General features: G+C 41.3%; 1 protein-coding gene across 3 annotated transcripts in view; it reads left to right on the plus strand.

Moving 5' to 3' along the window:
• The first annotated feature begins 59 nt into the window (after window positions 1–59).
• LOC122553749 (gap junction delta-2 protein) overlaps window positions 60–13,720 on the plus strand; it is a 55,309-nt gene continuing 41,648 nt past the window's right edge. The window contains exons 1-2 of one of the 3 annotated variants that reach the window (XR_015757951.1): window positions 60–345; window positions 799–1,685. Coding sequence is in view for 2 of the 3 variants with exons in the window: in XM_043698031.2 (XP_043553966.1) it covers window positions 275–345; window positions 799–1,633 (906 nt within the window). In the remaining variant the exon portion in view is untranslated. Of the gene's footprint in view, window positions 346–378; window positions 530–798; window positions 4,441–13,720 lie in introns of those variants that run through there. The other 2 variants (XM_043698031.2, XM_043698032.2) reach the window with 2 other exon arrangements.

Below are 13,720 nucleotides of genomic sequence, written 5' to 3' on the forward strand. Positions count from 1 at the left end.
GAACCCGCATGACTCTAAATACCATCTCCTCCTCCTCCTCCCCCCCAATTCGGAGCGCTTCAATCTCTTGTTCAAAGCGAGTGGGATTACATTAATCGGCACGGCGGGCTAAAGACGCGAAGGCGCTGAGTAGTCAGGTACTGCCGTGTGTTGACGCTTCGCCCGGCCGGGTTTGAGACTGAGTTTGGGACAGGCTCCTGACCCACTACAGGAGGGAAAAACCCCAACAGAACGGCCTCGCTGCGGCCCTGCTATTGCCGCCGGATGCACAGAGATGGGAGAATGGACAATTCTAGAGAGGCTGTTAGAGGCAGCCGTCCAACAGCACTCCACAATGATAGGAAGGTAAGAGGATTGGCAGGATCTGCAAAATCAGCAAATGAACCTTTAACGCGGCGAAGTCACTTCGGGGGGTGAAAGCATTCATTCGGAAGACGTTAATCCATTATTATGTATCCATAATGACGGTTAGCTTTGCTAGTCTTTCAATCCAGGTAGCCGAGCGTCTCAAGTCCAGGAAATACCAAAGGTATCTTTGTAGCCGAAAGTAAATGTGCTTTTGGAAGCAAGTGTTAGACAACCGTTCCGTGAATCCTTGCTGGCGCAATGGAGCTGCGTTAGAATAAACTTCTCCAAAGTTGTACCTGTAGATGTTTTTCACATTTGGGACGGTGGAATGTGTCTGGGTTTGTAGAACGTCTGTCCCTCTATCGCAGAGCTGCCTAGTTTATGTCCTTCTGAGTCAAACGGATTGAAATCAGTTCCATCTATTTCCTTCTGTCCCTTTTTCTTTTTTAGGATTTTGCTGACTGTGGTGGTGATCTTCCGGATCCTGGTCGTAGCGATAGTCGGAGAGACGGTGTATGATGACGAGCAGACTATGTTTGTCTGCAACACGCTGCAGCCAGGATGTAACCAAGCCTGTTATGACAAGGCTTTTCCCATCTCCCACATAAGGTACTGGGTATTCCAGATCATCATGGTGTGCACTCCCAGCCTTTGCTTTATCACGTACTCAGTCCACCAGTCCTCCAAGCAGCGGGAGAGACAATACTCCAGTGTGTTCCTCACTATGGAAAAGGACAAGAGAGAGGACAACAAGATTAAGAACACAATGGTGAACGGGGCTCTCCAGAACTCAGAAAACTCCATGAAAGGGACACAGGCAGACTTCTTAGAAGTGAAACAAATACAAAATTCCTCTGCCAGAAACAGTAAGATGTCAAAGATACGGCGGCAGGAAGGAATTTCCCGTTTCTACATCATCCAAGTTGTTTTCAGAAATGCTTTGGAGATTGGTTTCCTCATGGGGCAGTATTTCCTCTACGGTTTCAATGTCCCTTCTATGTATGAGTGTGACCGTTACCCGTGTGTTAAAGAGGTTGAGTGCTACGTGTCCAGACCAACGGAAAAGACGGTCTTTCTCGTCTTCATGTTCGCCGTGAGCGGACTCTGTGTCGTCCTCAACCTGGCAGAACTGAATCACCTGGGCTGGAGGAAGATCAAGACAGCTGTCAGAGGGGCGCAGGAGCGGCGAAAATCTATCTATGAAATCAGAAACAAGGACTCGCCTCACCGAATGGGGGTACCGAACTTTGGGAGGACTCAATCCAGCGACTCGGCTTATGTGTGAGCCTGAAATCCCCCTCAGCCTCATGCCATTTCCTCATGGCTTCATTGCCAAGGTAATGTTAGACAATATTGAACATAATATCCCAAGGGATGACTCTTTCGCTACAATCTTGTAACGTTGCCCCCTATCTTGGAAGCTGCCAAATGGAATCTAAATATTTGAACTCGGTCCTGAATATCAGATTGAAAGCACTGCATTTCCGCCTTGTCGAGAGGTAGCAACAAATAACTGCTCTCACCTATTTTGTTGTGCACTTTAAAACTTTCACATATAAGTAGCTCTTTCAAACGTGTAGATATGTAACTAGGACAAGGTTAAAACAAACCTTGCACGATATGTTTGCTGGAGGATTGGAGTGAACGGAATGGTTTCTATCTGACAATACAGAACAAGCCCGGGTACCCACAATATTTACACTCTCTCACTAACAGGCTTCCCAGGGATATCTATCCAGCCAGCGGGCTGCAGTGCTATCTCACTTGCTGTTCCTCGGTGAATGGAAATGGTATGGAATACATTGCGATCTTGCTTCAAGATCACACGCAAACTGTGTTTAGAGGTGTGCGTTTTAGCACAGGTTTGTGAGTCCTGTGCACAGAGGGTAGAATCTGGAGTAGATAACAGTTGTAAGTTATACTGTGATTACGAATATTGTTCATTTAAATGTAACCACGTACAGTTGAAATGACGTCCTTTTAGACAATCTATTTTGTACCAAGCAACCCTAGTCTTCATACTGTGATTGGAATATTGCCCTGTATTTGCCTATCTGTCCCCACCGTCAACCTTAAATGTACGGACATCTTTGTATCCGAGTTTATTTGAAATACCATATGCAACATTTTTACATTCTCAACGGCTAGCAGGCTGTGCACAAGTCAGAGATTTGTTTATTATATTGATTAATATTATTCCCTATGCTTTGAGTAGTTCATGGTGTGTATAGCTGAATGGAACAAAGCGCCTGACAATCAGTGTATAAACTATTTCCCTTTTATAAAATTCAATTCTGATAACTGACAAAGCAAACAAAGTTCTTATAGGTCCCCTGACCATTTTTTATTCTTCAGTCAATAGATTGGGGATTAAAACAGAGGTGGCCTCATTTGAAACAAAAGAGCTAAATTATCTTTTCCTACAATTACATAACATGAAGTTGTTTTTTATTTGGAAGTCAATGAAGTGAATATTGGGCCAGGCAAAGACACTGATACAGTAAAGCCACTTGCATGGGTCCTACCCATCTCCAGTTTCATTATCATTATTTGGTCTTTATCTCAGTACCTTGCTGTGCGCAAAATGATTGCTTTGATTCCAACAAGCAGAAGTAACTATAGTTCAAAATTGGATGTAAACCTTTGGGATATGCTGAGATCAGGAAAGGCTCTATTTAAATCATTTTTAAAAAATAAATTACTTCAGCAATGTTATTTTGTTAATGTTTTTGAGTGCCATACCTTTAATGCAGCAAATATCAAATTAGAATAAAATTATTATGGAGAAAATTGACTTAAATCAACTTGTATACGGTCTATGATGTCACCTTGCTACCATCTTGTTAGTTCGCCTGTATCAATTGTTATACAAAAATAAAGTTTTGTAAGTGGAATGTCTGGTCTGCTTACTCAGTTCCAGCTAATCAGAGAAAATAAAACTTAGACCAGTCAGCTGTAATTGAACCAATTTTAATACTCCGGTTTTCTGGAAAACAAAAAATGGCTGCATTGAGACCCAAAATCCAAAATGTTGTCAATATTCAAAGATAGGAGGTGCAATTTGTGGAAAGGTTGATTGTAATAATGCTTTTAAAATTCAAGTGGTAAAAGAAAGTGATATTCAGAATTAAATAAACTATTGTGCCTTTGTCAGATGAAGAAATGGAGAGGAGGTGGAGCAAGTTTCAATGTAGGTCAAATATTTCAGTTACAAATGTACAAAAAAGCTAGTGTTAAAACACGTGAATTTATAATACAACTTTTGGTAAAAGAATAATATGAGGCTGTATGTATTGTTTTGTTTGCATACAATTTTTTTTAATGTTACATTACACCAATCAATAAAATAATATTATAGGAGAAAAACAACAATATAATTCTTATTGGAATAAACATTCTATACTGAAAACAAATTTCAGCACTGGGCTGCAGTTGACATTTGAAATCATATCTTTAGCTTTCAGTGCTAAACCCATATTTCAACAACTGAAAGCAGATCTCAGTCATCAACAAACTAAGAAGTTTATTCATTTTAATAGCTATTTATAGGAAAATTGACATTATGCTAGATGCTGTAAGATCATGGTTAAATTGGGAGTCCTTCATGCATAATTAAAATTAATAATAAGTTCAGATAGATCAGTCCAATATACAAAAATATCTTGATATATTCATCAAATTTTAATGTGAGGACATCTTACTTGATAAGAACATATTACTAAATTAAACCAAAAAAAATTACAGAACAATTTGATGGAAGGTCACCAAACTCAAACATTAACTCTGTTGCACTCTCCACAGGTACTGCCTAATTTGCTGTCTGTAATCATCCTTTTCTGTTTTTATTTCTAACCTGCTAATTTGTTCTCTATGATCAATTAAGTTGAATAGACCCTTGCAACCCAATGACAAATAAATATGTATGAAATATCTGTTAGCAGGATTCTGCTGACATTTCTGGAGTAAACATTGGACCTGCAGGTTTCTTATCTTAAATTCTACAATAAGATCCCAAAGAGTTTAATCTCAAGAGTCATTCACAAAACTGTGCAAGTGGAGCTTCCAGATCAACAAATAAATTTTTATGTAGCCTGATTTGCCTAAATCATAATCTGTATCAAAAATAATTGGAATGTAAACACAATAAAACACAGTAAATATTCAAAAAAATTCTTTATTTTTCAATTTGTTCACACCCTACAATGGTTTGACCTTGTAAAACACTGAGGGTTAGCTCTTATAAACTCAGTAATCTTTTTTCTGCTTTTTATGCAGTCTTTGGACAAATGTGATACAACCGATCATGTTGTCAGTCCAGTCAAACATCTTTCTGGAATTCTTGTAACGCAGTGTGAAAATCCCAAAGCTCCTTCATAGTTTTTGTGGTTTCAGCTGTGGAAATAGGTGGATGGGTGAGTGCTCATTCATCAACCCTTCAGGGTCAATGGGATCCTCAGTTGAAGAACATGCTGGAACAATGATTGCCTTATCTGTTATGACACGGCAATGAACCCTTCTGCTAATTAAACCAAACACCCACAAAAACTCACCCTGCCTCATAATCTGTTAATTTACGAATGACAGAGAACTCCCAAATTCCAATATTTAAAAGAAAAATATCAATATATTCTTTAACTCTAAAAATGGACATTAATCAACAACTATTTACAACTACAAGCTCCTTTCTCTTAAATGCCTGTTATCTGCCTCCAACTCTATAACAATACACAGTTCCAATAAAAAGAAATTCATCAACTTAATTTCAAAACCACACAGTGGCTCTCTTCGGTGTTTGTCTCCCACTGGCTGAAGATCTCCCTGGGTGGTCTTTGGTCTTTTGCTGCAAAGATGTTTCATATCAAAAAAGTACCTCTGATAGAGAGTGTTTTGCTGGCAGTTACTCTGTTGATGGCGGTTGGTCTCACTGTCTAACTATCAAAATGTCTGTTTTTTTATACCCCACCATTGGATTGTCTTATTGGTTTGAGGTTGGCAAAAATAATAAATTCAAACTTGATTGGGTTTTAGTATCCTGGGGCATAAGTTAAACTGATTGACTAAATTCAAATGGTTGTCAAAACAGCAACAAAAACTCAAATATTTGTTTCACAGCTAAATGCAATTTTTCGATTTTCCAGTACACTCTGAGACTGCTAATTAGACACATGACAGGTGTCGGTGCAAAACAGCTTTCACTCTCTCTTAAAGGTACAGTATACGCCTTCAAATTCATAACACCTCCCCTTAAGAGAAAATGAGCCATCATAATGAAAAGATGGCTTAATTCTTTTTCTAATTCTTAACCTCATTACAATGAAATACATAAAACATATTAAATTCATAATAATTTCAGCACGCATATATAAAACATTGGTATTTGTTCAATTTTATCCAGACTTTATCCATTAAATCCCCGATAATGCATCTGCTATCATATTCTTACATCACGCAACATATACAATTAAAAGTCAGTAACATAAGACTCCAATGAAATAATCTCATATTCTTGTCTTTAAATCGTTCCATGTGTGATCCCTGTACACAACTTTCTCCGACACATTGTTAGTCTCATTAACATTAAAACGTTGTAAGATCAGTACCAAATTCAATAATTCCTTTTCGATGATAGAGTATTTTCTCTGATGGGTGTTGAGTTTCTTTGAAAAGTAGACAATTGACCGTTCAATTTCATCATCATCTTCCTGTAGCAGTACAACTCCAATTCCTATATCACTAGCATTGACTGCAACTTTGAAGGGTTAAAAATGTGGTGCAGCTGAAACTGGTTTGGTCATTAATACTGCTTTGTTCTGGCATTGTTTTGTCCAGCAAAAAAATGTGTTCTTCTTCAGTAAATCTGTTAGCAGTGCCCCTATGTTGCTGAAGTTGGGAACAAACTTCTGATAGAATCCGCTTAGTCCCAAAAATCCAAGCACCTCTTTCCTCGAGGTGGTCATGGAAATTCCTCCATGGCCTTCAACTTTGCATTTCTTGGGGGAGGGTCAATCTTCCATAACCGATGTTATGTTCCAAGAATGTCTGCCTTTGCAGGAAATTCTATTTCCTTTAAGTTTATTGCCAGTTTTACTTCTCTTAATGGTTCAAAGATTTCTGCCAACTGTATCATATGATCTTTCCAGGACTCACTTAATATCACTACATTATCCAGATAGATTGCACAGTTTGTTAACACAACCACAATCCTGTTTCCTGAGTCTTTAGAATGTAGCTGGTGCGTTCCTCATTCCAAAAGGTATCACTTTGAATTGTTAATAGCCCATATGGGTTTACAAATGCAGAAACAAAGAACAAAGAACAAAGAAAAGTTACAGCCCAGGAACAGGCCCTTCGACCCTCCAAGCCTGAGTCACTCCAAATCCACTGTCTAAATCTACCATTCAATTCCTAAGCACCTGTATCCCTCTGTTCCCCACCTACTCATGCATCTGTCCAGATGCACCTTAAGTGAATGCACCATGCCTGCCTCTACTACCTCTGCTGGCAATGCGTTCCAGTCACCTACCACCCTCTGTGTAAAGTACTTTTCACGTGTATCCCCCTTAAACTTATCACCTCTCCCCTTGAATGCGTTACCTCTCATTACTGAATCCCTCACCCTTGGAAAAAGCTTCTCTCTATCCACCCTGTCTATACCCTTCATGAATTGTAGACCTCAATCAGGTTCCCCCCCTCAATCCCCTTTTCTTCTAATGAAAACAATCCTAACCTACTCAACCTCTCTTCATAGCTAGCATCTTTCAGGCAACACCCGTGTAAACCTTCTCTGCACCCTCTCCAAAGCGTCCACATCTTTTTAGTTATGTGGCGACCAAAACTGTAAGCAGTATTCTAAGTGCGGCCGAACCAAAGTCTTGTACAATTTTAACATGATCTGTCAATACCCCGCATGAAGGTAACCACTCTATCCACCTTCAGGGTACAATGGACCTGAACTCCCAGATCTCTCTGCTCATCAACTTTTCCCAAGGTTCTTCTGTTTACAGTATAGTTCACGCTAGAATTAGACTTCCCAAAATGCATCATCTCACATTTGCCTGGATTGAACTCCATCTGCCACTTCTCTGCCCAATTCTGCAGTCTATCTATATTCTCCTGTACTCTTCGACAGTCCCCTATGCTTTCTGCTACTCCATCAATCTTCATGTCATCTGGAAATTTACTGATCAGACCAACAATGCCCTCTTCCAGATCATTTATGTATATCACAAACAACAGTGGCCCCAACACTGATCCCCATTTCAAGAAACTCCATTCAACTACTACTCTTTGTCTCCTGTTGCTCAACCAGTTCTTTATCCACCTAGCTAGAAAACCTGCACACCATGTGACTTCACTTTCTCCATTAGCCTACCATGGGGAACCTTATCAAATGCCTTACTAAAATCCATGTGTATGATATCTACAGCCCTTCCTTCATCTATCAACTTGGTCATGTCCTCAACTAACTCTATTAAGTTAGTAAGGCACAATCTCCCCCACACAAAACCATGTTGCCCATCACTGATAAGCTCATTTTTTTCCAAATATAAGTAGATTTCATTCCTCAGTACCTTCTTCAGTAACTTTCTCACCACTGACATCAGGCTCACTGGTCTGTAGTTACCTGGAATATCCCTACTACCCTTCTTGTATAGGGGGACATGTATAGACGGAGCAACCCTCTAGTCCTCCGACACTTCACCTGCGTTTAAGGATGTTACAAAGATATCTGTCAGTGCCCCAGCTTTTTCATCTCTTGCCTCCCTCAGCAATGTAGGATAGAGCCCATCTGGTCTTGGGGATTTGTCAACTTTAATCATCCTTTAGCCTACCCAACACATCTTCCCTCCTTATGTCAACGTGATCCAGAGTAAACAAACCTCTATCTCTAATCTCAACATTCATCATGTCCTTCTCCTCAGTGAATTTTGATGCAAAGTAATCATTGAGAATCTCACCCATTTTCGCAGGTTCAACAGACAACCTTCCTTCCTTGTCCTTTAGTAGACCAATCCTTTCTCTGGTTACCCTCTTCTTATGTATGAATAAAAAACCTTGGGATTCTCCTTAATTCTTAGGGTACCAATCTAAGCCTCAAGTTCATCTGCCTTACCCGTTACACTCCTTGCATTAAAGTATATGCACTTCAGGCTGCCAGTTCTTTTGCATTCATCTGCTCTCTGCCTAATCTTCCCCTTGGTAATGCTAACTTCATGATCTTTTCAGTCTCTAGTTTCCACCTTGCTGTCTACTAGTCTTCTCTTCTGGTTCCCAGCCCTGTGCCATATTAATTTAAATCCTCCCCAACAGCAATAGCAAAAACTCCCCCAAGGGCATTAGTTCCAATCTGGTTCAGGTGTAGACCATCCAATTTGTAATAGTCCCACCTTCCCCAGAACTGGTCCCAGTGTCCCACAAATCTGAACCGCTCCCTCCTACTCTATCCCTCAAGCAATGTGCCCATCCTGCCTATTCTTTCATATCTACCCTGGCTAGCACATGGCACTGGTAGCAATCCTGGTATACTACTTTTGCTTTCTCTAAAAAAGGTACTTGCCAATAACCACACAGTAAGTCTGACTTTGTGATGTAACTGGCTTGTACAACTTTCTCTATACAGAACATCTGGATATTGGGTATGAGTCCGATTTTGTCATGGTGTTGATCTTCCAATAGTCCACACAAAATCATTGAGTCCCGTCAGGTTCACTCGCTCTAACACGGTTCGATGATATCTTTGTTGAGCATTACATTCACTTCCTTCTGGACCTGTGTGGCTTTGAAAGGATTAAATCTGTCAGAGTGTTGTTTTATCAGAATAGTATTCCCTACTTCTACCTCATGCACAATAGCATTAGTTCTCTCTATCTTATTGCTGGATATGTCCTCATATTGCTGCAACAAACTTTTCAACTGGGTTCTTACTCTGGAGACAGATAGTTCACTAACTTATCACACTCCTCAAGTGTTTCCTCATTGCTTAACATATTTTGAGGCACATCAAACTCCATGACATCTGGATTTGATTCCTCATTCTGTGGGGCAGTAACTAACACCTGTTTCTCCAGTTTTTTTTCTATTATCATAAGGTTTCAACATGTTCATATGACATATCCAATACAGTTTTTTTCCTATCAGGCATTGTTACCAGATAGTTTTACCTGATTCAACTTTTTCTCAATTTGATAGACTTTGAAGGGATCACCTACCAATGGTAACAATACTAATACATCACCCCCATGGAAAAATGTCTGAATTTCAGAGTTTTTATCTGCCACCTGTGCCCTCTTCAGGTGCTGTTTAGCTAATTCACCTACCTGATTTAATCTCTCTCTCACCTCAGATATAATCCAAGTGTGAGATCTCCGACTTCGGTCCTGTCAATTTCTTTTTAATTATTTGCAAAGGCCCTCTCACTTCATGTCTGAATATTAACTTAAAGTGAGTGAACTGAATAGATTCATTTGGGGCATCTCTAATAGCAAATAATACAAATGGGATATCTTTATCCCAATCATTCAGGTAATCCTGACATTTCCCTCCTAAGATGGTCTTCAGGGTCTGATGCCAGCTTTCCAAAGCTCCCTGGGATTCAGGATGATACCCACTTGATTTAAACTGCTATATGCCTAAGCTATCCATCACTTTCTTAAACAGCCTAGCAGTAAAATTAGACCCTTGGTCTGATTGAATCTCTCTGGGTAGCCCATACCACCTGAAGAAAGCTATTAACTCATCTACCATGCTTTTTGCCTTAATACTCTGGAATGGAATTGCCTCCGGAAATCTGGTGGACACATCCATTATGGTTAACAAGTACATGTTCCCACTTTTAGTTTTCGGGACCTACACAATCATTTATAAACCGTGTGAAAGATTCTTCGAATGCAGGAATTGGCAACAAAGATGCAGATTTTATTACCGCCTGTGGCTTACCTACCATTTGACATGTATGACCTGTACGGCAGATGTTAACCACATCCTTATGCATTCCAGGCCAACAGAAATGCTTTTGTAACTTAGCCTGAGCCTTCCTTACACCTAAGTAAGCTCCTATTGGTAATTCATGTGTTACCTATAACATTCCTGTTTGTATGCTACCGGCGACACAATCTAATGTACTTCTGCCCATTTCTACTCTGCACTAACCTGCCGTAATTTCCATTTTTGTCTTAGGATTCTATCTTTAAGATAATAACCCTCAGGAATACATTCTGACTCCTTTACTGAGTATGCATCACCATATATATCTTTGAATGTCTTGTCTTTCTGTTGTAAGTCCATTCACCTTTCACCTTTCACTGCCTGTTCAGGTTTTTCCTGCACCAATACATCAAACAGGGTGTCAGCTAACTGAACCTCTAATCCTTCATCTTTCTATTTAGTTTTTGTTTTGTGCTGTGACTTATGGTAGTGGGATATTGTTGCAACACAGTATGGAAAAATTCCAGAGTATTTTTCTTTAAACACCTCAGTTCCTTGGTCGTCCTTTGGTTTCTCCACAACAAGGAGTGTCACTCCCACTTTGGATCCTGCTAAATTGTTCCCAAGAGTAAACTGCTTTCCTGGAACTGACACTCTGTCAATCACTCCCACTGTTACTTCCCCAGTCTTGAATTGCCACTCCAATGTGATTTTTCATAGGAGAATGCTAAATTTCTGTCAATATATCCCACAAATTACCACTCTCTCTGGTAACAGGTCAGAAAGAGTGCAAGTACGTTCATCTCTTACTATTAGAGACTGATTAGATCCTGTATCTCGCAAAATTATAACTTCTTTCCCTTCTCCCCCTGTTCTTTCTGAGTAAACTGTACACACAGAGGTGAATCCATAGAGATCAGGCAGTAACTCCACCCCAGCCCCTGCCCAGGCTGTGCACCTTGGGGTTTCCTTTAGTACTTTCACTAATGCCACTGGTTGAGCCTTTATTAAACACATCTTTTCCCATAGTGCCTTTCTTTAACCATCAGCACTGTGACTTTACCTGACCTACTTTACCACAGTGGAAATACCTGAGGCCTTTCACCTCCTTTTCAACTTCTTGGGCTTCTGTTTTAACCTGTGGTTCAAACTCAATTTGGTTTTAGTATCCTGGGGCATAATTTAAATTGAATGTCTAAATTCAAATGGTTGTCGAAACAGCAACCAAAACTCAGATATTTCTTTCACAACCAGTTGTTACATATTTTCCATTTTCCAGTACAGAGGAATCTTGATTATCTGAATGAGATGGGTGGGCACTATTTCGTTCAGATAATTGATTATTCGGTTCTTTCATTTCCTCTGTGGCTTGGAGTTTTCTGTGATGTCTGCTCCCTGTTCAGGAGATGAGGCAGCAGCACACTGCGCGCGAGATCCCGCCCACTTCCTAACCCCATTCACCCCCACACCGCCCGCTCTCAACACAGTCCACATACACCCCACCCTCTCTCACCCCCACTCTGCCCCCAAACCCGACAGCCACCCCCCCACCCACCCTCAACAATGTCCTCCTGCCTGCGCCAACAACCTGCCCCCAAACCCCACCCACCCCAATCCTGTCCGCTCCTGCCCCGTCCCCCAATCCCAACCACCCCAACCCCATCCAACCCCGTTTGCCCCACCTCACCACGTCGGCCCCAATCCCATCCACCCTCACCTCTGCCCACCTCCAACACTATCCGCCCCCCCACCTATGCTCCCGCATGCCCCAAAACCCCATCTGCCCCCACCCTGTCCCTCTGCCAGCCCCCAATCCCGTCCACTCCCACCCCGCACCCCCAATCCCATCCACCCCAAGCCCCGCCCCCAACCCAACGTCCAACCCACGTTCCTGCTCCCCCACTCCCCACAACGACCCCCCCTCCTCCACTGGGGCAACTGCACTGTACACCAATAGACAGACTGCTGTTGCCTTTGTGGCGTGTCTCCAAATAGCATGCACCCCCCCCTCCCCCCGTCCCACACACACAACCTTTTACTGCAACATTTTGACAGGTTCCACCTTTGCGCTGTACAAGACAATGTTGGAGAGATTATCTGGGGAAGAGAGATTATGTACACCACTGTGTAGAACTCCAGGGAAAGTGTGTGGGAAGAGACAGAGGGAGGACGGGAGGTCAGTAATTTGGAGACGGTGCCTGGACTGTCCAGGACTGTTCTCGGCAGCATCTCAGTGAGCTGAGTTCATTTTTAATCATTGTACCTGTAAACAAAAGACGTGATCAGGATTGAAACAGCTCTTTGACTCAATGCTTCTATCGGGACATCAGGATCTCCTTCGGATAATCCGATGTTCGGATAATTGCGATTCAGATAATTGAGGTTTCTCTGTACACTCTGAAACTGATAGTCAGTCATATGACAGTTGCCTGCAAGCTCAGTGCAAAACAGCTTTCACTCTTTCTTAAAGGTACAGTACATACCTTCAACATCATAACAATCTGCCAATTCAGTTGCACATTATACAATGTTGTCCACCTCAGCATAAGTGTTCTTGCCAGTCTCTGAACATTTCACATGCTGAGCTTTTGCAGATGAGTGAAAAGACTCTCATCGTCAAGTTGGCTGCCTCAATCTGCTCCTCTTTGTACTCAGTATACCATGTTATTGTAGTCTATATACGTCCAGCATGGCAGAACCAATTAGCAATTGAGGATTCCATCATCACCTTTCATGCCTTCTTTGTTCTGAATGTCTCCTTCATCATGAGCAACCACACTGCTACTGTGTATGGCATGGTAGACATGCTTTGTCTTACTAGGAGACAGTGAGATCTGCAGATGCTGGAGATCAGAGTTGAGAGTGCGTTGCTGGAAATGCACAGCAGGTCAGGCAGTATCCAAGGATGAAGGGCTCTGGCCCGAAAAGTCAATTTTTATGCTTCTCGGATGCTGCCTGAATTGCTGTGCCTTTCCAGCAACACACTCTCAACAATGCTTTGTCTTACCTTGAATTAGTCCAGTTAGTTGTCACTGCAGATGAACTCATGGCCCAAAGGTGACTCTAATCTTTGTCAGGGTGACTCTAATCTCCTGCAGGATTGAACTAGAGGAGAGAAAGTTCTCTGCTCGAGCTACAATGAACCAGCTTGTTTAATGGCAGGAGAGGCAGCTGATCTCATCTTCTTCCTTGCTGGAAACAATACCTGTTTGTTGAACTTCTTCAAGATTGTTATGTTGTGTTTCACAATGGTTGACAAACTTGATGACAGAATCTACCACTCCCTCATCTTGTTTGCTTTTTGCTTCACACCACTTGTATCAATTTCATTTTTTTCTCCTATCAACAAAAGTTAACTTTCTCACAGGTCTAGAAGTCTCAATCGGATATTGATGTCAAATAATGTCTTCCCTACTGTTCTATGATTTTGTGCTTTTGTGTGGCTTAA

The sequence above is a fragment of the Chiloscyllium plagiosum genome, unplaced genomic scaffold, assembly GCF_037043375.1.
Source record: "Chiloscyllium plagiosum isolate Xiang-an unplaced genomic scaffold, Cpla_swu_hap1 HiC_scaffold_8, whole genome shotgun sequence".
Classification (NCBI taxonomy): Eukaryota; Metazoa; Chordata; class Chondrichthyes; order Orectolobiformes; family Hemiscylliidae; genus Chiloscyllium; species Chiloscyllium plagiosum.